This window comes from Gopherus evgoodei, chromosome 4, assembly GCF_007399415.2.
Source record: "Gopherus evgoodei ecotype Sinaloan lineage chromosome 4, rGopEvg1_v1.p, whole genome shotgun sequence".
NCBI classification, from domain to species: Eukaryota; Metazoa; Chordata; order Testudines; family Testudinidae; genus Gopherus; species Gopherus evgoodei.
Genome location: NC_044325.1, coordinates 68,364,260 through 68,390,535, shown reverse-complemented (window position 1 = coordinate 68,390,535; position 26,276 = coordinate 68,364,260). Strand labels below are relative to the sequence as shown.

General features: G+C 43.4%; 1 protein-coding gene across 5 annotated transcripts in view; it reads right to left on the bottom strand.

The window, feature by feature from the left end:
* Positions 1 to 26,276, bottom strand: part of DPF3 (double PHD fingers 3) — a 242,829-nt gene that overhangs the window by 48,313 nt on the left and 168,240 nt on the right. For all 5 annotated transcript variants that reach the window (XR_004000026.1, XM_030559655.1, XM_030559653.1 and 2 more), the window contains exons 7-8: positions 10,738 to 10,875; positions 108 to 236 (exon numbers count right to left, since the gene is read on the bottom strand). Coding sequence is in view for 4 of the 5 variants with exons in the window: in XM_030559655.1 (XP_030415515.1) it covers positions 108 to 236; positions 10,738 to 10,875 (267 nt within the window). In the remaining variant the exon portion in view is untranslated. The remainder of the gene's footprint in view (positions 1 to 107; positions 237 to 10,737; positions 10,876 to 26,276) is intronic.

The following is a 26,276-nucleotide window of genomic DNA, read 5'->3' as shown; positions in this document are numbered from 1 at the left end:
ATCCTTCCCCACAAATAATAAGCAACTACCCCAAAACATCAGTAAGAGCAAAAAGGGAATCGTGCTAAATTGTTCATCTTAGAAAGTTGCAAGGAGAAGTCACTTACCCGAGCGTCCACAGTCTGAGCATGACACAAGCTCCTCAGGACAGCCACTTTTTTTGTTCATACTGGAGCCTCCAAGGCAGAAGTCACAGTAGTTGTTGGGAATGATGGCCCCATCTGGTCCTTTCTGGGCTGCAGGCAGGTTAGAAATCATATTTACTTAAAGAGCACACGCTATGTACATTTCTCCCATCTCCTCTTCACTGTGACATTAATTTGATGACTTTGGTGAGAATAGCCTTCCCCAAATATTTTCAATTAGGGTGACAAGCAAATTGTACAAATCACTTTCATTTTAAGTACATTACATACCAAAGGCCCAGAGTTCTGAGGCTCTTCTGAACATCCTGTTCAAATGGACAAGTCTGGTGAGCAATGTCCTGCTCTCCCTTAACATGTGGAGAGGTTGTGTTGATATTGAGCAATTCTAAGTGTTTTACTCTTTTTTCAGAAACACTGTCAGCTTAAACATTCCATTTCTTACTCTAAAATTGTTTACCTACACTTATTTGATTTTTATCAATAACTCTTAGGATTTCTATAACAGAAAGAAATTAGATGGGGGAAAGCATTCTCTCTTTCTTTAGCTTGGGTACTTTGTGCTTTTCGCAGCACTTTGCATACAGTAAATGTCACCTTTTCCTCATATAATCAGTTAGACCCTGATCCTCCACTGGAATCTGCTAGCAATCCTTGTGTCCATACAGAATCCCAAATAAATGGGGTCTCTGCTAATGGAACCACAGGCAAAATCAGAGCCTTAGCCAGTATTCCCTGTCATTTTTCTTTTGCACAGCAACCAGGGAAGAGAAATAAAATAGTAAAAAATTGTAAAGACACAAAACACCAAACTCACACCAGGATTCCCAAAAGTTTCATGAACCATTGACTGAACAGGTCTGTTCAGGTCATATTCACAGGTGCAGTTTGTTATTTCAATTAAATGTGGCTCGGTGTTTTCAACAAAGGCTTTGTCTACATACAGATTTATATTTACCTAACTAAATCAATACAAGACATTTTAAAAATGGTTTGCACCAGTCCACATAAGGGTTTGCACCAGTTTAACTAAATCAGTTGAAAAAGACACATGTCATCAGACTACTGTGAGTTTTTGTGCAGAAAAGACCTAGGCTCCACTAAAAATTTGGTTTAAAACCAAAAGAAAAGGATCTCAGAAATCCTGGCAAATTAACCTTCAAATTCCATAGGGTTCCAGTTCAAAACACATTTTTAAAAATGCTGGGTTTGGCTAAACAAGGTTGTGTTTTTCTTAAAGCCTGAGCTTGTTTGGCCAAACAACTTGGTTAGTTTTAAGAGAGAATTGGGCAAAGTATGAGTGCAACTGACTGATGGGGCTGCTTGTGATGGCAGGGGGAAGGACTCAATAGAAAGGGGGCGCACTTCCAGTTTATTTCTTATTTTCCTAAAGCTCATGCTTCAGGATTTCAACTGGCCACTGACAGGAGTCAGGAAGGGATTTTTCCCCTCAGGGTATGCTGGGAGGTTTTTTTATCTCCTTTCTCTGAAGCATCATGGATGGTCATAGCTGGCGATGGGCCACTGAGCAGGACGGGCCAGAGGTCTCGGGTACTTGGCTGGATGGTTCTATGCTCAGAGTCTAACTGAATGCCATATCTGGGATTGGGAGGGAATTTCCGCCAGGTGAGATTGTCAGTGACCTTGGAGAGTTTCCCCTTTCTCTGCTGCATGTGGGTGCAGGTCACTTGCTGGGCAAATCTGGGTATATTTCATTTAATCATTTCCCTGTCATTACAGGGGCTTCTAGCACTGGTGCATCTCGGTTCCACCTATTCTCTCACTGTGGCACATAACAGCCTAATCTGCTGTAGGTTTCATTTACTTTTGTCTCATGTCCATTGTTGAGTTTAGTGTATGGGTGCTGGGTGGTGTTGGAGGCCTGTGATCTACAGAAAGTCAGACTACATAATGTAGAGAGCCCTTCTGGCCTTAAACTCTGTGACTCCTGGAGTCATATGAATATATGAACTTTTATTTTAAAAAAATGCTTCTTGTCCTCATGGTTACAGAGAATTTTTGTCCCTGTTATGCATTTCAAAATTAGAACTGTTTCAGCTGTACTTGAAAAGTGAACTACAGAGGCTCATAAACCAGAAGGCAAATAAAAAGAACTCCACATTTATTTTTAAAATTTCATGGATTTTATGCCAATCTCAATTTTTGGGGCCTGACTCATGATTTTTAAATGCATGGGGCTGGCAACACTGCAAAGAAGAGGCGTAATTCTCCATTGCCTTGCACCATGTTGTAGTCCTTTATATTTGTGCAACTTGAATGCAAATTGTGTGTAACATGCTACCATGCAATGCGTAGAGAATTCTCATTCGGTAATGTTTTGCACCTACTTTGCACAACCACCACACAAGATGCAAGGTAGCGAAGAAACAGGATGGAGGCATTTGTTTTAGGTTGGGGGGGGTTTATTGTTTGCTACTTTAAATGAATACAGCAAATTGCTTACAATTAGATGGATGCTATTAAAAAGGGACTTTCTTACCCTCTTTACTCCTCCTCTATCCACCCCCCTCCCATCCTCCTTCTTTCCATTTATCTTATCTTCTCCTAGGTTAATGCATCCACATAAACACAGGCAGCAGGTACAATAGGCAAAGGAAGGCTAAGCCAACCCTGGCACAGCTGCTGCCAACCCGCCACCTGGGCCGCGGTGGCCCTGCCCGAGGCTGCCACCGTCTGCTGCTGCCTGCCCGCTGCTGCTCGTCATGTCCCTCCTCCTCAGGGGTGGGGAAGTGAGGAGGGAACGAGGCGAGTCAGCAGTGGGCCAGAGGGTCTGGCGGGGGAATGAAGTGGCTCGCTCAGCCGTGCGCAGGGGCTAGCCAGGTGTGAGGAGGCCGGTGGTTTGGCCTGGCCCAGTGTGGCTGGGGCTGAGCCGGCAGCTCCAGAGACGCCAGTGGCTCGGCCTGGTGCTTGGTGAGGCCGGGGCCCATCCCGTCCAGGGGCCAGCTTGGCTCAGTGTGGCCAGCTCAGGTGGATTGGCAGCTCAGCCCGGTGTAGCTGGGACTGGACTGGTGTTTGGGGAGGGCAGCCTGGCGGGGCTGAGGTGGGTAGACCGCGAGGCTCCTCCAGTTGCTGAGGGGGGATAGAGGCTCTGGCGTGTGGGGGGCAGGGCCTTGGGCAGAAGGGGCGCAGCCAGCAGGCTAGCCTCTCCAATGCGGGGGTTCACCCACCGCCCATACACATAAACAAATAAATAAATGAAACTAACACTCCATTAGCTGCCATCTCAGAGTTCACTCTGCCTGTGTGTTCTACCCCTTCCCCTATCCTGGGTCTGTCTTGTCTATTTACACTGTAAGCTTTTCAGGGCAGGGACCATCTACCACTCAGTGTTTGTACAGTGCCTGGCACAGTGGGGGCCCATTCTCGGCTGGCCTTTCAGCACTGCCGTAATAAACAGGGGTAATAATAATCTTCACAGCATGGTGGTTCCCTCTATTGCCCTACTCACTTTTGGCTTGATCCAAAGCCCACAAAAATCACTAGAAGTCTTCCAACTGAATTCAAAGGGCTTTGAATCAGACCCTTGGCTTCCACTTGAGGCCAAATATTCCATAATGGATACCTAAAGGAGCATATCCTGAAAGCCCATATTTTGCAATGAATAAAAAAAATGGATTTTTCTTAGAAAATATTACAAGCTTCTTTGTCTCAAACTTAGGCCCAGATTCCCCCTCCTGTATCTGTTCCATACCATTCACATCTACGTCCAACATTTGGCTGCCAGCTCAGTTCAAAGCCAGCCAATAACCCATCCTGTGTATTTCAAGTTTTCCCTTGGAGAACTCGATGACATATAATCTGAACCTATAGGGTAAGTGCCACTGTGCTTCTCTTGCTCTCTTTGCCCCCCTACTGCTGACAGATCTCATCCCTCTGAAGGGCTGACATGTTTCCATAGCAACCAGAATCCTAGCTCCGGTTGCCTCTGGTCTTGCCACCTGTTATTACTTCATCTCTCAAGTGTAAGGAATTGTAGCATGTCTCCTTATTTTGCTGCTCAAAATGCATCTACAGAGACTAGACAGACTCAAAAACCAAGAAATTAAAATATAAAAATACATCAATGGGAGTTTGGGGGAGCAGCTGCTAGAAGATATACCTCAGGACAAGCCACCCTCTAACAGAGCAAGAGATGGATTCCCAGCTGGAGATGCACCCACTTCTACCTGGCTTATTCCCAGTTTTTAGTGAGAAATGGAGAAATTCATGGGGGTGCATTGCAAAGGGAACAGCTCATTGCACAGACTTGCCAGTTTTTTAGTGTAGGGCAGAGCTCTGGATTAGAATAACATAAGGTAGATGGCATAATCTGTGGGTGTAGTGAAGGACAGGCCAAGCGGAGCTCAAATAAATTTTAGTTCACTTCACTCACCTTCCATCTCTCTCTCTCTCACACACACTCTCACTCACACACACACACACACACACACACACACACACACACACACACTTTTATGTATTGCTCTCTCCTATAAACTATTTTTACAACGTTTTCATTGAAACTCATGGGAGGAAAAATGCAAGTCAAACAAAATGAGAGCCTGAGAAGAAGGCTGCACCATCCAAAGAGATGGCACAATCTGCACATACCCAGAACTGGAAACTGCCATAAGAGCATTTTGGCCCCTGTTGGAACCAGTCTCGTGATGACACAAGAAGCTCCGGCCTTCGTGTGATTTCTAGCCCTGTTCTATAGCCCTGATTGGCTGGTCTTTCCCAAGAGGTGGGGTAGTGGGAAAAGCAGTCAAATCAGACCTTCTGCAGGAGACAGACAGGTTTCTCCCATCCTCCCCTTATGAGCCAAGAGGAGTTTTTGGGTAGGACAGGGAGCATCTGATGCCATTTTCACATGAACGGCTATGGGGCTGCAGACCATAATTAATTGATGGGCTGTGGGTGGGCAGTTGTGGGGCTGGGAGGACATATTAATTAATTGGATTTTTTGGGTTTAGGGAGAAGGTGTTTGTTAGCTCTCTGAACCATCAGGCAGCACTTTATACAAATTTGAGCAGTTTGATCTCAGCTGAATCTTCTAGCAAGAGTTCCTGCACCAGGGGGCCAAAATCATGTGATTCACTATAAATCTGTAAGAGCTGGCAACATAGTAATTGTCCAGCACGCACTGGAGATGACCAGGGTGAATTTAAAAATGAGACTAAAAACCCATTATATTAAAATCTCCTGGTTTCTGGGCCAATCTCAGGATTGAAAGGGATCTGATTTATGATTTAACTTTTAGGGTTGGCAATACAGCACTCCCATCACACTGGAAACTAAGCCCTCGTCCAGACTAACCCGCGGCATCGGCGGGTTAGAATCGATTGCTCGGGGATCGATATATCGCGTCTAGTCTGGACGCGGTGTATCGATCCCCGAGCGCGCTTACATCGATTCCGGAACTCCATCAATCCGAACGGAGTTCCGGAATCGACACAGAGAGCCGCGGACATCGATGCGGCGCCGTCCAGACTGGTGAGTACCTCGATTTTAGAAATTCGACTTCAGCTACGTTATTCTCGTAGCTGAAGTTGCGTATCTAAAATCGATTTTAATTCCTAGTCTGGACGTGGCCTAAGGGAGGGATTGCCCTTCCTGAGACACAGTCCATCCTGGAGCTCACACTGGGACAGTGCAGCTCTGCACTCATCCAAAATGGGCTAGTACATTATGGGCACACAATGGTCCCTCCTAAATGTAGAGCACTTTGAGGATGGAAATTGCACCCATGAGGCATGTGTGAACTCATGTTACCTAATTTCAAGCCCAGTCAAACACTGGGAGCTTTCTTGGCTTTGTATTCTACTTTGGAGAAAGGAGTCTAGAGGTGAGAGAAAAATTATAATAAAAAATATAAATATGTGAATTTATACTATGCAGAGGGCCCGAACCTGAGCCAACCTTGTTTTTTTTGAGGGAGGAAGTGGTAGTGATGCAGTATATGATTTTTAAAGGCCAATTACTCAGTCAAATCAGGATCAATTTCCTCCAAAACACTTTGAAGTGCTTCTCCTTAATGAAGGCTACTTTCCTGCCAAAATTTCTGTGCCCAGCCATTTAAAGTCTCAAGAAGATTTTGTATAATGGGGAAATGTATGTTTTCACCCTCCCTGCATTCATAATGACTGAACAAGGTTTCCTCAAACTTCCCCATAACATTCAGGCATGGAAAATGTCAGCCCAAAAGGTAAATGCTTGGGAAAATTATGATTAATTAAAAACAGAGGGTACAAATGGAACCTGTTATGCAACCTTAATGTTATAAGTCTGACGGCACCATTAAATTTCATTTTCAAATGACATTTACATTCATTCCTTTATAAAAAACAACAAAGGAAAAGCAAGAAAAATGGAATAAGCTAATGAGATATCTAATCAGGGCAAACGCAGCTCTTCACTGAAAAGGCACCTGCTGTAGGATTTCCTCTTGGAAGGTGGGTGTTGGAGCATTCCTGCATTCAAATGTAGCTCTTATCACCTCCCCAGTGAGAAACAGCACTAAGGCAGAGAAAGGGAGGCCTGATGTAGCTTTTCAAATTGATGCTGCTTGTGGAGAGGAACAAACAATTCATCTCCAACTGAGGGGCTGGCTCTTGTCATTTATTCATCTCCAGACCCCTGCCTGGATGGAAATAAAAATGTTTCAAAGAAGGCTGTGTGGGGAAGCTGGAGGACAGCTTGGAAGCACAGTGAGGTTAGTGCATTAATTTTTTATCTTTGAAGACTAGGTATCTAATTATGCTTAGAATACACAAATGCCGTTGACTGATCTCTCAACTAGAGATTTGTCCACATCACAAGATCTGCCATAGAAATGGGCAAAATTGGCAGATGCCCTGAACTCGTACAGCAGTTGGTTTGACAAGTCAAATCTGCATGTTCGCAGAGCTGTGTGAATGCTCTGGACTGCAGCAGCATTAGCAGAGTGCGTGGCAAGTCTGGACTGGTATTGGAAGAGGTGCTCAGGCACATGAAGTCTGAACACCATCTGTTCACACTATGACTGACTTTAGACTGTACTATGAGACCCTAATTTTTCTGAACACTAGAAATCATCCTAATGTTTAAGTTTTAAAAAGCAAAGGGCCACTTAGATGATTCCCTCCCATTTAAAAGGAGAAGGTTTGTTCCTTACAGACAGGCACACACCTTTCTGTTCCTTTAGCAATTAAATTAGATTTACAATACCACATTCATTGAAACACATATTTAAATAGACAGATATCAAGTTAATAAAAATCCCACTTTACAAACCTTTTAAAATCTGCAGGCATCAGCTACCTCAAGTCATCCTATAACATTAGGTGAGATGTACATATATTGCAACACGTGTTCAGTGGCAGATTCATGGACTCACCCCGGGCTCGAAGCTCACATCTTGCCAGAGCCAAATAGTGAAGGATGAAGATAGCAGAAGAGCAGGTCTGACATGATGTGGAACCATTTTGTTCTATTGTCAGGGTTCAGGTTTCCTTGATTTTTAAGCAGTTTTCTGTAAGTTCTTTTTCATGATTTCAAACCCGGCATTATATAACAAGTCTGTATGGGACGAAGGCAAGTCTGGGTCTTGAGGAAGAGACACCCCCCCCCCATATCAAGGGAGTGAGCTGAGACATATAAGTAAATCAGTGGCATGGTCACAGCCTGTATTAAAAAGTATAGCCTCCTTGTTTTAGGGGAAAATAGGAGGTCAGAGAAGGTGATTTGGGAAAGGCTGAACTATATGTGACTGAGGGAGACAACAAAATCCATGAAACAGTAATAAGGAGAGTGAGAGGTCAAAAGAAATGGAACATCCCACCTGGGCTGGTTGTTGTTCTGTGATACAGACCCAACAGAAGCCAGTCAGTTTAAATTAGGCTGTTCCTATATAAATCTTTTTTTCAATCCCTGGAACATATATGTAGCCATCCAAGATGGCCTGCGGGTGATTGAGGGCATGGGGACAGAAGAGCGTTGCGAGAGAGACAAGAGACCATTAACTGTTAAGATGGCACCAGTCAGAGGATCAATAACTGACTGGCAGCGGCTCTGCTCCAGGGAGGTTCCTTCTATGTCAGCAGGGCAGGTGTTACTGTGGATACTGCTGCAAGCAGTGACTGAACAGGAGACTTGGGAGTGGTAGAGAGAATAAAATGGCAAGAAGTTCATACTGGACAGTCTGCCTGAACCTCGCTGCCACAGACCCCACCTCCCATGGCACTGCAAATTCCAAATGGCTGCTTTGGATTTGCTTTGCCTTTTCTAAATTAGGCTGCTTGTATTTCTCTGCCACACTGCTAAGGAAATAATCAGTGCCTGCTGTTTACTGTACTTCTGGCCCTTCTCTTCCATAGGTTGCAGATTAGCTGTTTGGATTAACATCCCCTCCTCCCCCTACAAGCCCACACACAGAGGATTTTTGAAGCCCAGACCCTGTGACACAACAGACCTGTCAAATCTAATTCATAACACATGCCCAGCAGTACTTAGGGGAAAGGAATGATCTGATGCTCTGGCTCCCCACCATTCCCATGTACAAAGGGGCTATTTAATGACTTTATATTAGCAACATGGACAATTAGCATTCACATGGAAGATGGATGGCAGCATAAATTAAATATTGCCAAGTGAAAGAGGAAATATGCAAGAGCTGATCTCCAGGCTGTAAACCAACAAACAGAAAAAGGGAATAAACAGCCAGTCCAGAGATTTGCCTCCCAGCCTACTGTGACACCCCCCAGCACAAATCTCTTGGCACTTTTACATGGTTTCTGTCCCCACCCTCAGTTGCCACTGATTCTTGAGCAGAGAGAACATTCCACTCAAAGATCTGGATCTCAGAGTGATTTACAAATGCAAAGGGGATGCTTGTGGCATTAAGCTACTCTCTGTGCTGGAGGCTGCACACCAGCCACCTCTCCCGGAGGCATCATACCTGCATCAAGCACAATGCCTGCAGGAGCTCGGGAGACACACAAGTCCGAGAAGCTCTTGCTGCACTTTTTTTCAGAGAGCGGAGTGCGGTCTCCTCCACAATGGCCCAGATTTGCTGACTGGCGTGCAATGAAGGAGGTATATCATTCCATCCTTCCCAGCTCCTTCTGTGGAGTTTGGTACCACTCTCAGTGCTAACCTCTCCCAGTCCCTGAACCTCAGAACCACAAGAACTTGGCCTGCCTCTGGCCCCTGTGCCAAGCTGAATGGTGGGGGACAGTGTGCCCTTCTCAGTTTGCTTATCTGTGCAGGGCTAAGATCAACACAAATTAATTAAGCCTCAAAAGCCCCATGAGGTAGATAAGTATCGTAGACCCTATTTCAGACACAGAAAACTAATCTAGAGACAGCACACAAAATAAACAAAAAACCCTCTCTTACAGCTCCCTGTGAGATAATGGCCAGAGAGTGATATGCTAGAGCCTGCCAGAAAAGTAACTCCATGGAGTAATGGTCAATTCAAGTTTATCAACAACTCAGCAAGTCAAAACTGCTTCTGGACAAGTTAAAACATCTTAGTAAACATGTTAAACATGAAAAGGTGGAGCAGAAAAGTGATAAAAGCTTTAGGATTGCCCAACAGGATCAGCCCAACCCAACAATAGCCAATAGTAGGTGCTTTGGAGAAAGGAGAACCCCTCCCCACAACCACATGACACAATTATGGATTATCCTGTTTAAGGAGGAAATGGCTTCCTAGATTCAAGTTTCTTCCTTTATACTTATGTCAGGAAGAAAAGAATTTGCCCTGTATTTTATACTGATAAGCATTTCATTCGGTTGTCAATAAATAATAAACAACAATAATTACTTTGAACTAAGGACCTGAAAGTATTTTACAAAAATCAATGAATTTAACCACATGATATCTCTGAGTGGGAGGCAGTTATTACTTTGCACATGGGGAAACTGAGGCAGAAGAAGGCTAAGTGATACAATGGCACTAATAAAATATGGATTTCCTGACTCCCAGTCCTGTGCCTTAAAAAGGTTAAAATGGCTTTCCTGTGCCAGCAAACACACTATCTTCCCCCAACTTTGCTGCTAGGATTCCCAAAGCACAGCCCTTCTGTCCTTTCTTGTGCCTTCAGATCTGTGCAGATAATTTTTTAGTCCTTCGATTTTTCCAGATTAATATTTAGAAAGTGGTGTTTAGGGAAGTGGGATCATGGGGCATTTGTTGATAATTTTATACCATAAAACTGAGAAGTGAATAAAGATCTTTTCTCAAAGAAAAATAGCAGAGAATGCACTGACACAAATTGTGCATTTTCTTGATCTCCACACTAATCACTAAGAGGCTGTTTGATGACAGGCAGGTGGGGTTTCCTTCCCTCTCCCCTTATCATCTCCTCCCACAGAAGCAGTGATGGAAGAGTGATTTGCTGCAGAGTTAATGCTGAGTTTGAACTGAATTCTTGACTAGCTGAGCTCAGCACCAGGGCAGGCTGAAGTTGATTAGCTCCACTAAACATCCAGATTCTACTAATTCACAAAGAAGCAGAATAATTTTAGCAATTGCTGAAATGCACAGACAAAGGTGGAGGTAACATCCCTGAAAAAAAAGATTGAAGGGATGACAAAAGCAAACAGTACTCACGTTTGTGGTTCTCATTTCTGTGGACGGGTGGGGAGCGCGTCTCCTGCTCTTGGGCTTCATCCCCCTCTTCGCTGGCTAGGTGAGTGTGAGCATAATGGTAGCTCAGTCCAGGTCTGTTCTTATAACGTTTGCCACAGACTGAGAGGGAAAGAAACATGAGGGAAGGGAGAAGAGAATGGAATATCAGTACCTTCAGCAAAGTGAGAATGGCCTTTAATACATCATCCCCCACTAACATCACTGTACATCCTTCTTGTTGTTGTTATTATCTGAAACTTTGCAAATATAATGCTGATGAAAGATGACAGACTGACAGCTCTGCAGGCTAATGTCCTCTATCACCAGAACATGTACAGTACACTCAAGCTTTCCTACTCTACACCAGCATTGGTCCTTATTCCTGGCCTGGATGGAGTATCTCTAAGGTTGAGAGGGTTGGTCAATCTTCGTGGCCCACTCAGTCCTTGACCTGTCCCCTGAGACTGCCAACAGGGTTGTCTGTCAAACTAAATTAAGTGACATTTGCGGTGTTGGTGTTTTGTGATATAATGGGCTCTTTACCAATGGGAACTGGAGTGAGATCAAGCAGCTTTGTTTCATGATTACTGACCTCAGGGAGAAGGAGACAATATTACTAACAGCAAGAAAAGAAAAAAATATCTTTAAAAGATCTTCTTTCCCGATTTAAATCCAGACACAAAAGTTAGGAATCAACTACTGCTTCTGGTTCAAAGACCATTCAGCAGTGATGCTTCTACCCTCTACCCAGTTAAGTCTCACACTGAGCGGTCCAGTAATAATCTCTGTTGTGTGATAGAGAATCCTCCATCAAATGTTGTGTAAGCAGTGTCAGGATAAGCTCTACACTGACATCTGGTGGAAAGAATTTCAGAGAGTATATTTGCATAGGCACGCCTACCCTATCCCAGACTGCTGAGCGGTGGGACTGCTTGGTGACAAATGACTCACCCTCAGTTGGGTGGTACTTGCTAGACAAGGGACATGGGTTCCAAAACCCAGAGAATGGAGAGAGGCTGGGGACAGGTATCTGTGCCTGGTGGTGCAGTCTCCTTGTGGAGCCAGAAGCACCAGTTGCACCCTCTCCACTGTGGAATATCAGAGTTGATTTTTTTTATTCCCTCAAGAATCTAGATACAAGTTACTGAGCTGAATTCACTTTGGCTAATGGTGCACTAGCACTGGGGCTCCCCTACTATGAGCTGAAAATCACTAAAGAGCTGAAATTATTGAGCTGAGAGCACTGAGTACTGTGCTAACTAGTGGGGAGCCCAAAGCTATACTGTGGAGTGGAGCAGTTTGTGTGGACGACTGGAGCAGATCACGGGACAGCTGGTGGAGCAGAGCGGCTGGCAGAGCGGAGTAGCTGTGAGACAGGTGGAGCGGCCCACAGAGCGCACTGAGCCGAGCAGTTTGCAGGGACAACTGGAGCAGCCCACAGTACAGCTGGTGGAGCAGAGCAGCTGGTGGAGCGGAGCAGTTTGTAAGGACGGCTGGAGGAGCAGAGTGGAGTGGCCGGTAAAGCGGAGCAGTTCGTGGAGAAGGTGGGAGCAGAACCCACGGAGAGGCAGGGCAGTTGGCCCCGGACCACGTAAGGTGCCCCTTTCTACCCAGGCTTGGGGGAGGGACCCCTGCAGATAAACTCTCGAACTTTGGGGGCTGCACTGACCCAGGACAGAGACTTTTGGGATTGTGGGACTTTTGGGACTGTGGGTGATTTGGGGGGTTGCTGGACTCAAGAGCCCAGGAAAGAGGACACAGCCCAATTTCCTGGGGTGGGTCTTTGCTCACGGTTGGGGCTATGAACTCTAGTTGAGGTGTTTTTCCCAATTTAGTGTTTGTTGTTTATCTCATGTATTAAACCTTTTCTGCTACACCGAGACTCTGTGCTTGCGAGAGGGGAAGCATTGCCTCTTTGAGGCGCCTAGGGGTGTGTGTAAGATTTTCCCAAGTCACTGGGTGGGGGCTCGAGCTGGTTTGGCATTGGGTTATTGAAACAGAACCCCTGGATACTGAACCCGGCCCTTGTTGCTGCCAACTCAGAGGGGCAGAAAGGTTACAGTTGCATGCACTTATTTGGGCAACAAGTCAACAAGCCTTAACAGACTCAAGCCATTGAGACTCATGAAAGTACTTATGCTCCCATGACACTCTACAATGGCTTGAGCTTTATCACAAGACCCATGATAGCTGTAGGTTAAAGTTTTTAATAGGAATTTATGTTTATTCAGGTTATTGCCTGTAAAACGACAACCCAAACTTTAGCACTTGTCATCTTCAAAGCACTTTATCAAATGTCAACTAATTCTCTTTCAAAGACATTTTGTGAGCTAAGTCTCATTAGTACAGTTTTACAGATAGGATAACTGAAGTAGAGAAGATAAGAGACAGATCCTGCAAACTCTTACTACCAGACCCAGTACTTACTACTGATTAGTCCAACCATCCCAGGAATTACTCATGGTAGTAAACACTTTGCACAGTACCGTTTGCAGGACTGAGCCCTATGTAATATGCCTCAGGACAGAGAGGCAGTTGGTGTCAGCACTGGGAATAGAACCCAGCAGCTCGTGACTCTCCATCCAGTTCTTAGCATCAGTACTCCCTCTAAGGTGCTCTGATGGTCTGATTCTGAAAATGCCCCTTAACCATGTGATATGTGTGACTGTAATACACAGTGCAATTTCTAGACAACTTTATTTCACTGTGGCAGGTAGTGCAAAGCAAGGCCAAGCGTGGTACTGCAGGCACACCCTGCACAGTCCACCAGTTGTGGCCATAGGCTTGGCATCATTCCATACACAGCACACTAAAAGTAATGAACTCAAACTTTGGCAGTCTGCACCTTTAAATAAACAAACAAAACTCCAAGACAAATGCCTATCTGCAGTGCTTGAGGGCAAAGCCCTGGTCTGGCCCTAGGCTATCACAGGGAGCTTGCAGCTCCTCTATTCCAGTCTCACTCTGCACTGCCCAGAGAAAATACAGGCAAGCCTTTTTAACTGAACTGTTGGCTATTGATTGGTCAGTGTATCCTCCTGGCCCTTCTAGGCTCCCTGAGGGCTATCTTGTTGGTAACTCGATCTGGATTTTCATTGAGCAGGGAGTGTCAGAGGTCCGACAGACCCCGCACATTCACCTTCCCCACATGCAGGAGTCCAACAATGTTCTAATACTCAGCAAAAAAGCTCAAAAAGCATTTGTTCATTTACACTGAGGTAATCAGGTTTCACTGTTTAAAACTTTTCTGCTACTTCTCACAAAAAGCAGAAAGATGATCCACATTAAGGAGGAGATTATGTGAAATTGTAGACTATATATTGGTGAAGTAACATTTTAATCTCAATGTAGCGGGATAGTCACCCACTCCTGCCCTGAGGGTTTTAAAGATAGCCCTGGGAGAGGGCTGTGGCAGGGGAAAAAGCTGCTAGGCTGATTGGGGAAGTAGCCTCAGCTGGCCCTATATAAGAGGCTGGGAGCCAGGCGCTCAACAGTCTCTCTCTATTTGTAGAGGGAGATGGGTCTGGCTGCATGGTGCTAGAGACAGGATACCTGAGTGAAGCAGGGCTGGGGAAAGGCAGAGGAGCTGGGGAGCTCCAGGCTGGAAAGCCCCAGGCTGCAGCCTAGCAGAAGGCAAATAGGTACTGGGGGTTGCACAGGGCAGCCCAGGGGTAGGCAAAGGCAGCAGGTCCAAACCCAACCTTGCTGGTGATGAGTAGGCTGATACTGCAGTCTGCCCCAGGGCGTGGGGGCTAGACAATGACAGGCAGTGGCCTTAAACTGAGGTGAGGTGGGGATAGTGGGTGAGGGTTCCCTCGGGAGGGGAGACCCACAGAGAAAGAGGTTACTGCCACAGTGCAGCACCCCAGATAAAGGGGCACTGGGTACTGGGAGGGACATGGGGGCCAAGAGGCAGCAGGGCAATGGCCTGCAGAGGGCACTCCAGAGGCTGGAGAGCTATTTCCCAGAAAAGACCAGCAGAAGGCACCGCAGGGGTGAGGACATTCCTACAGTCAACTTGTTCTAACTAATTTGTAAACTCTCTTAGGGAACATACCTGGTCTTAGGTGTTTGTAAAGCATGCTTATCTATGGCATGATATCAATAAGAATCAATGATTCATAATGAAAACCATTCTTTGTCCTATTTTTCTCCATTCACTATGGTTAAATAACACATGTATAACATTGATCTTGCTTTTGTGTAAATAAAATATATTTTAAAAAATAAAGTTAAAGAAATGTCTCGATATGGGCAGAAAACACACAACCTAGGCAGCAGCAGTGCAAGCTTCCTCTATGCTAGCCAGAAAACATGCTTCAGAAGGGACCAGCTCTCAAAGTGAGAGGAGAATTCAGTCTGAAAGACACATCCAGCCCTTGCCCTCTTTACTAAGAGTTCCAACAAGGGGGTCAAGTGTGAGGGCCTATTATCCAAGAGACCAGAATTTTTGGTTTTTAATAGGAGGCCATAAAATGCTGATTAATTTTACACTAAAGAGAGGCCATTAACTTGGGTCAGAGTCCATTAACATAGGTGCAAGTCTCATTAATTTCAGTGGTAATTGCGCCCATGGAACTCAAAGGATTATCAGGCACCAAGTGAATAAAACACATTAGATCTAAGGCACAAAGGCATGAAAGAAGGATAAAATGTTAACACAAATTCCCAGGAGGCTGGCTGGGTCAGGGACTGATAAAGTGATATGGTCTCTCTCACCTCTAGGTCAGCATATCCAATCCAGCCCCGGTTGGTAGTTACCAAAAGACACCACTATATTACAGCTGCTTGGTATGCACATGAAAGAGTACTGTGTATATTCCTTGCTGGTATTGTTAAATATTATGTTAAGGCAGAGACTCACTTACCACTGCCAAGTCAAATTTAACCCCTTGGTCCTCAAATGAAAAAAAAAAAGATCCTTTCCTCTTCAAATTTTTCAGGTGTCTTCTGTATTGGTTAAATTTGTGGGGAATTATACAAGCCGTTTCTAAGACATGGGAATCAGAAAAATAGGTGGTGTGTTTTGAAGTCTTTTTTCTTTTTTGTCCATCTCAAAAATGATTTGTTCTAGAAACTTCAAATTAAGTATGATAAAAAGATACTTAGCGAGACCTAGCGTACGGGATCAATTCTTGGAGGGGTGGAAGGCATGTTTGAGAACTTATTCACTATCCAAATGGAATATCAGAACAGCCCATCAATCCTGGTGGGCTTTTGATGGAGTTCCATGTGACTGATGGAAGACCAAAGCTTTTATTTTAAAAAAGTAAGTCTCTATCCCTTTTCCTTGGGGCAATAGACTCCAATATATAACCTGATCACTAGGAAAATTTATTATAATTATTAAAAAAAATACGAAAAAATCAAAGCCATCCCCAAGCATTTTTGTATCACGGTTTTAATACATCACTTGCATCTATATTTGTACAAACACCTAATCACAGCAACAGAAGGTGAGATGGGAAGATGGGGGAAATCTAAGTACAAAAAACCAAACTCTAGGAAGGTCTGAGTAAAGTCCACTTTTGTTTTAAATCTCTGTACCTCTTCTTTCATTGCCCAGATCCCATGGCCACTGGTGCACTATAAGAGTCAGACAGAAATACAAGAGAGTCTCCTCCAAATTTAAGTTTTTCACAGCACTAGACCACAGGCTTCCTATAGCCCTTATGAAAAAAGATGAAGGGAAGATTGAAAGATGGCAAATATACACTCACTGTATCAGTACAGACTTTTTCCAAATTAAAATGCCTACAGCCATAAGCTTCTGAAAACCCTTTTAAAAACACCTTTAATACAAAAATAATACTTACAGTGAAGAAGCAGATATATCGAGGTAGAATTAAGGTTGTTTGGATGCCTTAAATGTATATATCCAAACTTTAAACTCACTGGGCTGCTTGTAAGTGTAACCTTAACTTTGAATTTCTGATGGAGGGCAGGGGAGGCGTTAATAAACAAGACTATTCTTAGGTATATGTCCTTTAAGAAATGTCTTTTAGGTCCTTTAAGAAAGGCAACTTTGATCTCCCACCTTTCAGTATCTGCCAGCTACTCTTTGATTGCATTTCAGAAGAGGAAAGAACTCCCACCCAGATCATCCTTCATTCCATAGATCAGTGATTCTCAAACTTTTGTACTGGTGACCCTTTTCACATAGCAAGCCTCTGAGTGAGACACACACCCCCCTTATAAATTAAAAACACTTTTTTATATATTTAACACCATTATAAATGCTGGAGGCAAAGCAGGCTTTGGGGTGGAGGCTGACAGCTCACCACCCCCCATGTAATAATCTCACAACCCCCTGAGGGGTCCCAACCCCCAGTTTGAGAACTCTTGCCATAGAACATGGAACACACTGGTGATACAAAAATTATCAGGCACGCAAACAGCAAGAATTCACAACCCTTAACATTTTACACAAACAAGACAAATAGAAAACACTTATTGTTATATGGCTTATATTAAAAAGAAGTATGATTTTAAAAGATAAATTTGTCTGGTTATATGACTTTTATTACATACCTTGGAAAAGACAGATGGAGAGATGTTCATAGTAGATTACTTGATTGTTAAATTGATATATCCTGCACTATCCCATTTATGCTCATGTGAATTAAAAGGAAGCTTTAAAAAACAATGACACTGTTCTTGTGAGCTACAGATACTATTCACAGACTTCACTAAAATATTTTAACTTAAGTGTTTTTGCCAGTTATTTTTTGGGCACAGCCTAAGGCTGTACTAAATTCTACAACTGGCCCCTTTTTTCTGTAGCAATCCTTATGATAGGGACAGGGGGGCTTCCAAGGATAGCAACAGGCAGGGACATTCCTAGCAATGAAGGAGGCCAGTGAACACTTAAGCCAGAGTGGGAGGGGGCCCACTGTACATGGCTCAGTGGATATCTTGAGGGGTTGGAGGATCTCAGAGGATCTGCAGGTGTTTGAGGCCGAAGCCGCAGCTTCTTCTTGATGGCCAAACTTTTTCACTTCTCACACTCATACACTGTCAACTCCACCTGCTGAAACTCTTAGGATTTCCTAGTCTCTGTGCAAGTTAATCTTTTGCAGGAGAGAAGGGTGTCCTGTGTTCTTATCCAGGCAAAACAATCACCACCTTCCCTAGGAGTATGCTGGAATAAAAACTAACTCAGAACTTGGCTGTCACATTGGAATCTCCTCAAACCGGCAACAGAGGATGGATCACTTGATGAATACCTGTTCTGTACATTCCCTCTGAAGCACCTGGCATTGACCACAGTTGGAAGACAGGATACTTAGCTAGATGGACCATTGGTCTGACCCAGTATGGCCGTTCTTACATTCTTATAAATTCTGCCTACTCTCTTATGTTCCAGATAGAACATATTTTATTAACCTCACATAACACTGTGTTCAGAGATAGGGTATTGTTAATAATTACTGTTTTATAGACACTATCACTTATATAATGTTTTCCATATTCAAAGGGATTTTCAGACATTAACTAATTAATCCTTCCCATGTTCCTGTGTGATGTTACCCTCATTATACAGATGAGGAAACAGAATCACAGAGGGGTTAAGTGATTTGCCAAAGTCACACAGTGATCCTGTGTCAGAACCTCGATTAGAACCCATGAGTTCTTGATTCCCAGTCCCGTGGTTAGAACATATCTCTCTCATTTATCTCTCTTATTCTCTTAATTGCCAATGCTGTGATCAGAACATAATCTTACAACACAGATAAAACTCTCCATTGAATGTTATGTTCTGCTACCATGCACCTCCCACTTAAATGAAGAATGTGCACTTCACAAACTTCACCATGTAGCTATGCACGCCATTAAACAGCCTTGGTTTTTTGTTTTTGTTTTTTCACTTTCCTCCTGGATGGACATAAGTCTAGCAATTGACAGATTTTCTCCTGTTTTCTAACACTGAGACAAGTCCACCCTTTATGACTTGGCCTTTAATCAGGCAACCAAGCCAGATTTTAAAGGATTTGGCCCAATATGCCATTTGGTCCATCCTGCACTTTAGTGATATGTTTTGCATTCAGCCAGCTGTAAACCATAGTGTGCTATGTTGTGGGCAAACTGGGTGAGCAAGCCACATAACAAAACAGTGCAGATCAAACTCTTACTAATCATCATTCTCCAACAGATGCTCTTCAGTGATTTATCTTAATTTGCTTCCAAATTTTAAATATGAAATTAACGTATTATCCAACTATTTTATGGGAAAACATGCCCCACTTAGAGACACTTTCGTTACCTACACAAGGAGCCTCACAAAACCAGGTTCTATTCCCAACTCTGTCACTGAAGACGATTGTGAGTTTGGACAAGTCACTTCATCTCTCTGTGTCTCAGTTTTCCTTTAAAATTCCTTCCTATGTAAAATGGGGATAATGATACTTCTTGTTTTAAAAAGTGCTTTGAGGTCTATGGCTCAAATGGCTTTGTCACTAGCTATTTATTGGCTGCACTACTCTCATTCGGAGACCGTTACACATGTGGTCCTTGGCAGAGGTGAGCTATATTCTAGCCAGCACTACACATATACACATACACATACAGTCTGTCATCAGTACAAGACAGAAGAAAATCATCCACGTGTCAGTGGAAACATGAAATTGCGGGAGGTGTGAGTGCTGCATTCTCACCGTACCTTCCCTGATACAGTAACTCCTCACTTAACATTGTAGTTATGTTCCTGAAAAATGCGACTTAAAGTGAAACGATGTTAAGCTAATCCAATTTCCCAATAAGAATTAATGTAAATGAGGGCGTTAGGTTCCAGGGACATTTTTTTCATATATATACACACACACACACACACACACACACACACACACACACACACACACACACACACACACACACACAAATGACTGTATATATATATATACACACACACACACACACACACACACACACACACACACACAAATGACTGTATATATATATATATATACACACACACACACACACACACACACACACACACACAGAGTATAAATTTTAAACAAACAGTTTAATACTGGTACACAGTGATGATGATTGTGAAGCTTGGTTGAGGTGGAAGAATCAGAGGGTGGGATATTTCCCTTACTGCTAAATGATGATCTAGCAATTGGCTGAGCCCTCAAGGGTTAACTTTCCCTATACACAAGGCAGCAGGAATGGAGGGAGGTGTGCACATTTCCCTTAAGTACACTGCCTTGTTAATTAGATCAGCTTGCTGATAGGCAGCTGCTGCAAGCTCCCTCCGTCCTGAGTCCTGGTCTGTCCCCCCTGCTCTGTGGAAGATGGGGTAACCAGGGTGCAGGAGCAGGGGGACACCCTGACATTATCACCCCTCTTCCTTCCAGGGCCGGCTCCAGGCACCAGCCCAGCAAGCAAGTGCCTGGAGAAGCCAAGGGCAAGGGGAGGCATGTCGAGCTCTTCAGCGGCAATTCAGCGGCGGGTCCCTCAGTCCCTCTCAGAGGGAAGGACCTGCCACTGAATTGGCGCCTAAGAAGAGAGTGGCGCAGTGGAGCTGCCGCTGATCACAGCTTTTTTTTTTTTCTACCGCTTGGGGCGGCAAAAACACTGGAGCTAGCCCTGCTTCCTTCCCTCCTCCCCACACAGCAAGCAGGAGTTTCGGGGAGCAGCTCCAAGGCAGAGGGCAGGAGCAGCACATGGCATTGGGTGAGGGACACAGCTGAACTGCAGGCAGCTACTGCACAGAGAACTTAGGGGAGTGGGGAGCTGATAGGGGGCTGCCAGTCTCCTCTTATTCCAAGCCCCCACCAGCTAGCTGCAATGGGCTGCTCTTCCTGCAAGCAGTAGACAAAGCAATCAGCTGCCAAATGACATTAGAAGGGAGCATTACACCACTTTAAATGAGCATGTTCCCTAATTGATCAGCAATGTAACAACGAAACAACGTTAACCGGGATGACTTTAAGTGAGGAGTTATTGTATATTGGTCTTCTCTTTGCTTCTGTTTTGCATGCTTTCAAATGGCTGTTCTCAGCTGGAGGGAATGTCCAATGCTAAAGCCGAAATTAATCACTGCCGGGGAGCCATTTTGTGAAGTAATCCCCACCTCCTATTCTCCACCCAAAAAAGATCCAACCCTGTTTTGCACTGGCTCTGGAATATAGTTTCCATTATTACAACCATTATAACCAGAATCTGGAAGTTGGAGATGTCTAATGTTTTACGGTTGTATTTTGATCTTCATCGGTGGGAAAGCAGTAGGTTTGTCTTGCTGATCAAGGGTGTTATGTTGCAAATCTAGTTAATCACAATGGCAAAATCGTAATACATTTCCCATTGGATTTCCAAACAATGAGTGGTTCTGTTTGGGCTGACCAACTGGATGTGCCCTAATACCTACCTACTGTGCTAATTTCAGGCTACATGCATATTAAAGACTGCAACAAAACATTTAAATGTCATTTTTTAAAAATGAGACTATATGTGGTTAAATTAATTGCTGATGAAAGCTATGGATTGGAAACCCTGAAAACTGATGTCCTCTGTTAATCCCCAGAGCAGCCGTGGCAAGGTAGAAAAAGCAACAGAGTCCTGTCCTGCTCCACCCATCTGCCTCAACCCTGATCTAAATGGAGCCTACCTCTAGAGGTCAGAGAAGTGTTAAATCTCCATATCTATTTAATCCTTGGCTTCCCTACTGAGACTGCCAAAAATGGAATCAATAAGCACTAAGTGTAGCAGGAGCGATGATGGTTGTTTGTTAGAGGTTTTTATATGGACACTTATCTAAAAGTGGGCTGAGACCATCAAATTCATTTAATATTGGCTCCTAAACAGTTTCACAGGGCACAGGACTGCCATCATCCTACATAGAAACCACAGATAAATAAAGGCCTAGGACCTGCTGCAGGGACAAGAAGCCTCTGAGTGTTGTGAAGGATGGACTAAAAGGCTGATATAATGGCTTTGGACATCTAACTATTATCCAAAGAATAGGCCCTCTGAATCCCAATACTATTTGAATCCAAATGTCATCCTATTTACCCATCCTTAATAGCAACACTGGGTAACCCCATCCACTTCTAACTTCACCTCTATTTTATTCTAGTTCTTAGTGCCTAACAACTACTTTTCTTCAGTCCTCACTAAGCAGGGTAATGTCATCCCGCGGTTTAGCACTTAAGCTTCTAATAGTTATCAAGGGAAGGGTGACACAAACCAGACTTCTGAGGAAGCATGTCACAAGGCTATAATCAGAATATATTCAAATCAATTGGATGCAGTGATATTAACCCTAGAGAGCTCAAGGGGCCAGTGGAAGTACTATTGAAGCCATTGTTAATGTTTTGAGAACAAAAAAGGCAGGTGAGGTCTCAGAGGCCAGGCAAAAAGCAAACATAACACCTGATCTTGCAGGCCTTGCTCCAGAAAACCTGCCACTGAAATCAATAGGAAGTTTGAGCAAGAGAAGATGGCAGGATCACATCAATTTTAAAGATGTGGGGAAAGACGGAAGGGGAGTATACAGGAGCAAATTTAATTTCAAATCTTGGGGAGTTGTTAGAACAATGAATAAAGCAGTTACTTTGTAAGCACATACAGAAAATATGGTGATAAATAGCAAGAAATATTTGCAAAAAACAAGTCATGCAACAGTTATGTAATATGTTAGGCTGGGATAGCGGGGTGCTCAGTTCTCATTGAAATTCTGTGGAAGTTGGTTGCCTTAACTCCCTTAGGCTGCTGGAAAATCCCAGCCTAACAGGATAGGTTTGGTGTACAAAGGGAATGCAGAGGACAAGGTGTATTCTAACATTAATGAAGCCTTTGATACTATGACACACAAGAAAATTAGAAGAATATCGATGAGGTCAACCTTCAATGTAGAGGCTGCTTTTTTAAAAAACAAAAATCAAATTTAGAATATTAATAAGTTCAGTGCCAAGTTCAAAATATTCACCAGGGGCCACACTTACACTGGTATTTAGGTACCAAAGAATGCACCTAGTGGGATTTTCAAAAGTAAATTGAAGTCAGGATGATCCAGTGATTGAGGCATTAGCCTACGACTTGAGAGACTGGGTTTACTTCCCGGATCTTCCCGAGGCTGACTGTGTGACCCGGAACACTTGCTCGCTGTGCCATAGTTCCCCAGCTGTAAAATGAGGATAACAGCACTTCCCAACTTCATTGGGGCATTGTGAGAATAAACATATTAAAAGTTGTTAAGTGCTCAGATACTCTGGGGAAAATCCCTCTCGGTGCCCACCTACATCATTAAGCACCAAAATACTTTTGAAAAACTAGCCCTAGGTGCTTGCAAGCATCCGTTTTGGGTTCAGTACTAGTCTATATTTTTATTACTGATTTGGCAGGGGAGTGGAGAATACAAGAATGACACGTGCAGAGGACAGATTGTTGGAAAAGATCACACACACTTGGGAAAATAACAAAAAATGCCCTGCATGAGCCTGAGAGATTGGAGAAAGGAGATGAAATCAATCATTTGATTAATAACTAGGAGATCCAACAAAGATAAATGTAACATGTTTCACGTAAGACAGATTAATAAAATGAAGAAATTGAAGCCAGAGGATAACTAGCTGAGGTAGCATGGATAAGGAACAGGTATATTAAATAAGAAGACTGTGAATGCAGCAGTGGAGAAAGCCCCTTCGCTTGAGATCTTTAAATCATGAGTGAAAATAGCCCTGGAGAATACAATCCTGCACTGGCAAAAGAATGGACTAACTAATCTAATAGGTCTATTGCCTCTCTAGCTTTCATAACACGTGCACAAAAGGAATACGCAATATTAGGAGTATTACGGGTAAAACAAGATAGCAAAAATAGTTACAGAACCTAATATCGATCTTCTGCACTAGTTCAGCCTTCTCCTGTGAGCTATGTTTAGTTTTGGCCACCACACAGTAAAAAGAAAGACAGACAAATTGGAGACAGTTCAGAGGACAGCAACAAGCTTGATAAGAGATCTGGAGGAGACACATGATAAATGTCTTCAGATACAGAAAAGGATAGTATAAAAAAGCCAAGAAACAATTATTCTCATTAGGCACCAACAAGAGAATACAAAGTGATGGGTGTACGTCTGCAGCACAGAAAATTCAGGTTAAATATCTGGAGAAACTTGATAACCAAAAGGACAGTTGGGGCAACAGAACAAGCTTCTAGACAAGAATCATTATCACTAGGGACGCTCAAGGCTGGATTAGTCACCAGTCCACCAGGGATGATAGGAAGAATTAAACCAGTTCTGCCATTGTGAAGGAGATGGACTAAAAGGCCCACTTGGGATCCCAATCTCAAAGAGTCTATGTACAAAGGATGTTATATAAAGTAAGTGTCTTAATCAAAGTGCACTATAAAGAGAGGAAGAGCTACACAGAAATGAGAAGAAACAGTGAGACAGACTAGAGAGGGGAAATGCTTGACAAAGGTACATGCAACAACTCCTTTTATAGAAGGAAAAAAGAGAAGCCCCACATGTGAAGATAGAGTAGAGGAAAAGAACAACGGAATTTAAAAGAAGATGCAAGTAAGTATATTTGCAAATTAGTTACAGTGAGGTGGGGGAAGGAGTAGAAGAAGGAAGAAGAGTAAGGGTATGTCTACATTGCTGCTGGAAGCATGCTTGCCAGCATGGATGGATAGAAATATGCTAGCAGTGCTTGAGCTAACACACTCATACACTCCAAAAATAGCAGTGTAGCTGGGGTAGCACAGGTAGCAGCTTGGGCTAGCCATCTGAGGACAAACCTGCCCAGACACCCTGGGCTAGCCCAAGCCACTGCCCATGCAGCCCCCAGCTACAGTGCTATTTTTTGTAAGCTAGCTCAAGCAGAGCTAACATGAGTCTGTCTACCCATGCTGGAAAGCATGCTCCCAGCTGCAGTGTAGACATGCCCTAAGTAGTATCTAGATGACTTAGCACAGGGGGACCACTTCAGACAGATGGAAGAACATCAATTCATCTAGTTCAGAAGCTAGAGATGTTCATAGTTTTTTCTTCCAGAACTCATGCTATGAAACTCCATATAACGTTGATGAAGTTTTACCAGAGTGAAGATGTTTGATTTTCAAAGACAGCCAACTCATGGATAAAAACACAGCTGGGGTGAGATTTCTCTGGTTAGTGGATCCCACGGGGCAACATTTATGACTATATGTCATCAATTGTCCTTACTGTAATTTATACATTCATTCATTCACTCTGCCCTTCATTTGAAACTTATACCCTGTTGTTCATCTGAAGCTGCTGTAGTAGGAGTTCCTCAGTCTTTCCTGGGCTGTGTTGGGTCTTCTTTCTAGCCTGATTTGGTACCCTGGCACCCTACCTGGGGCCATACATACAGGCTATCTCTGGTCTATCTCCTAGTTATATATTCAGGCTGAGTTTGTAAGCAGCAGTACACGTTCCTGCCTACAGCCCTCCCACATGATCTCCTCTCAGTCCCATTCTCCAACCCCCTTTTCAAGGGTATCTGGTAGAGCTGGTCGAAAATGTTCAGATTGACCAGTTTTCCATTAGAAAATGCTGATACAATGAAATGGAAACTTTTCCTGGGAACATATCAGTATTGTTGTTATTTTTATGTTATTTTGTTTCAACTTTTGCTATATTTAGAATGTAATATAAGAAGTCAAAATGTTTCAACCATTATAGAATGTTGTATAACAAGTCAGAATGAAATATTTCAATAAGATTGAAATAAGATTTCATTTCACAAAAATTCCACGTTTTTGACTTTTCATCTCGATTTGGAACAAAACCAAAATTTTCCTGAGGGACGAAAATTCCATTTTTCAAGCAGTTCTAATTTCTGGACCAACCAACTGGACAAAATCTGCTCAGGTGGCACATAGCCATTTACCTGTCCTCACTTGGTCAGGGCTGAGTTCCTTCTCTGGAGTAGCATTCCCATCTTCCAGTGGAAGGAGGTCTGCCAGCAAGAAGTCAGAGGTGAAAAGGCTAACCCGGGCTCAGGGGTTAGCTCCTTCACAGCCATGCTGCTGACACATGGACAGGTAGCGTCTCACAGACCTTTATGTGAATACTGACATTCTGTTTCCTATAAGCACGGTTTTATAAATGGGGAAGTAGAGCTGGTCAAATTCCTCAAAGAATTTTCTGTGACTATATCCTTTAAATAAATAAATAATACTTTAATTCAGTTCTGTTTGTGCGCCTTTTGTGTTTGTTCACTTTCCACAAACATTCAAGCAAACAAATTTACTGGCAGGCATGTTTTCAGAAACAGAAAATTTGGGGTGAAAATGAGAGAATATACAGGAAAAGCAAATTATGGACTCATGAAGGCAATTATTCACACCAGTAATGTGATTCTAAGAGTAATGAGACAGGGAACAGAAACGATACTCTGTAACCTGCATGTTCCCATCTAAAACTAACCGATCTAGCTGTGAATTTGTACATAGAATATTGGGAATTAACTTCTCCCAAACAATCTATTGATCAAGATACAATCGAAGAAAATATTTGGCAAATAATTTTGAAGAAGAAATAA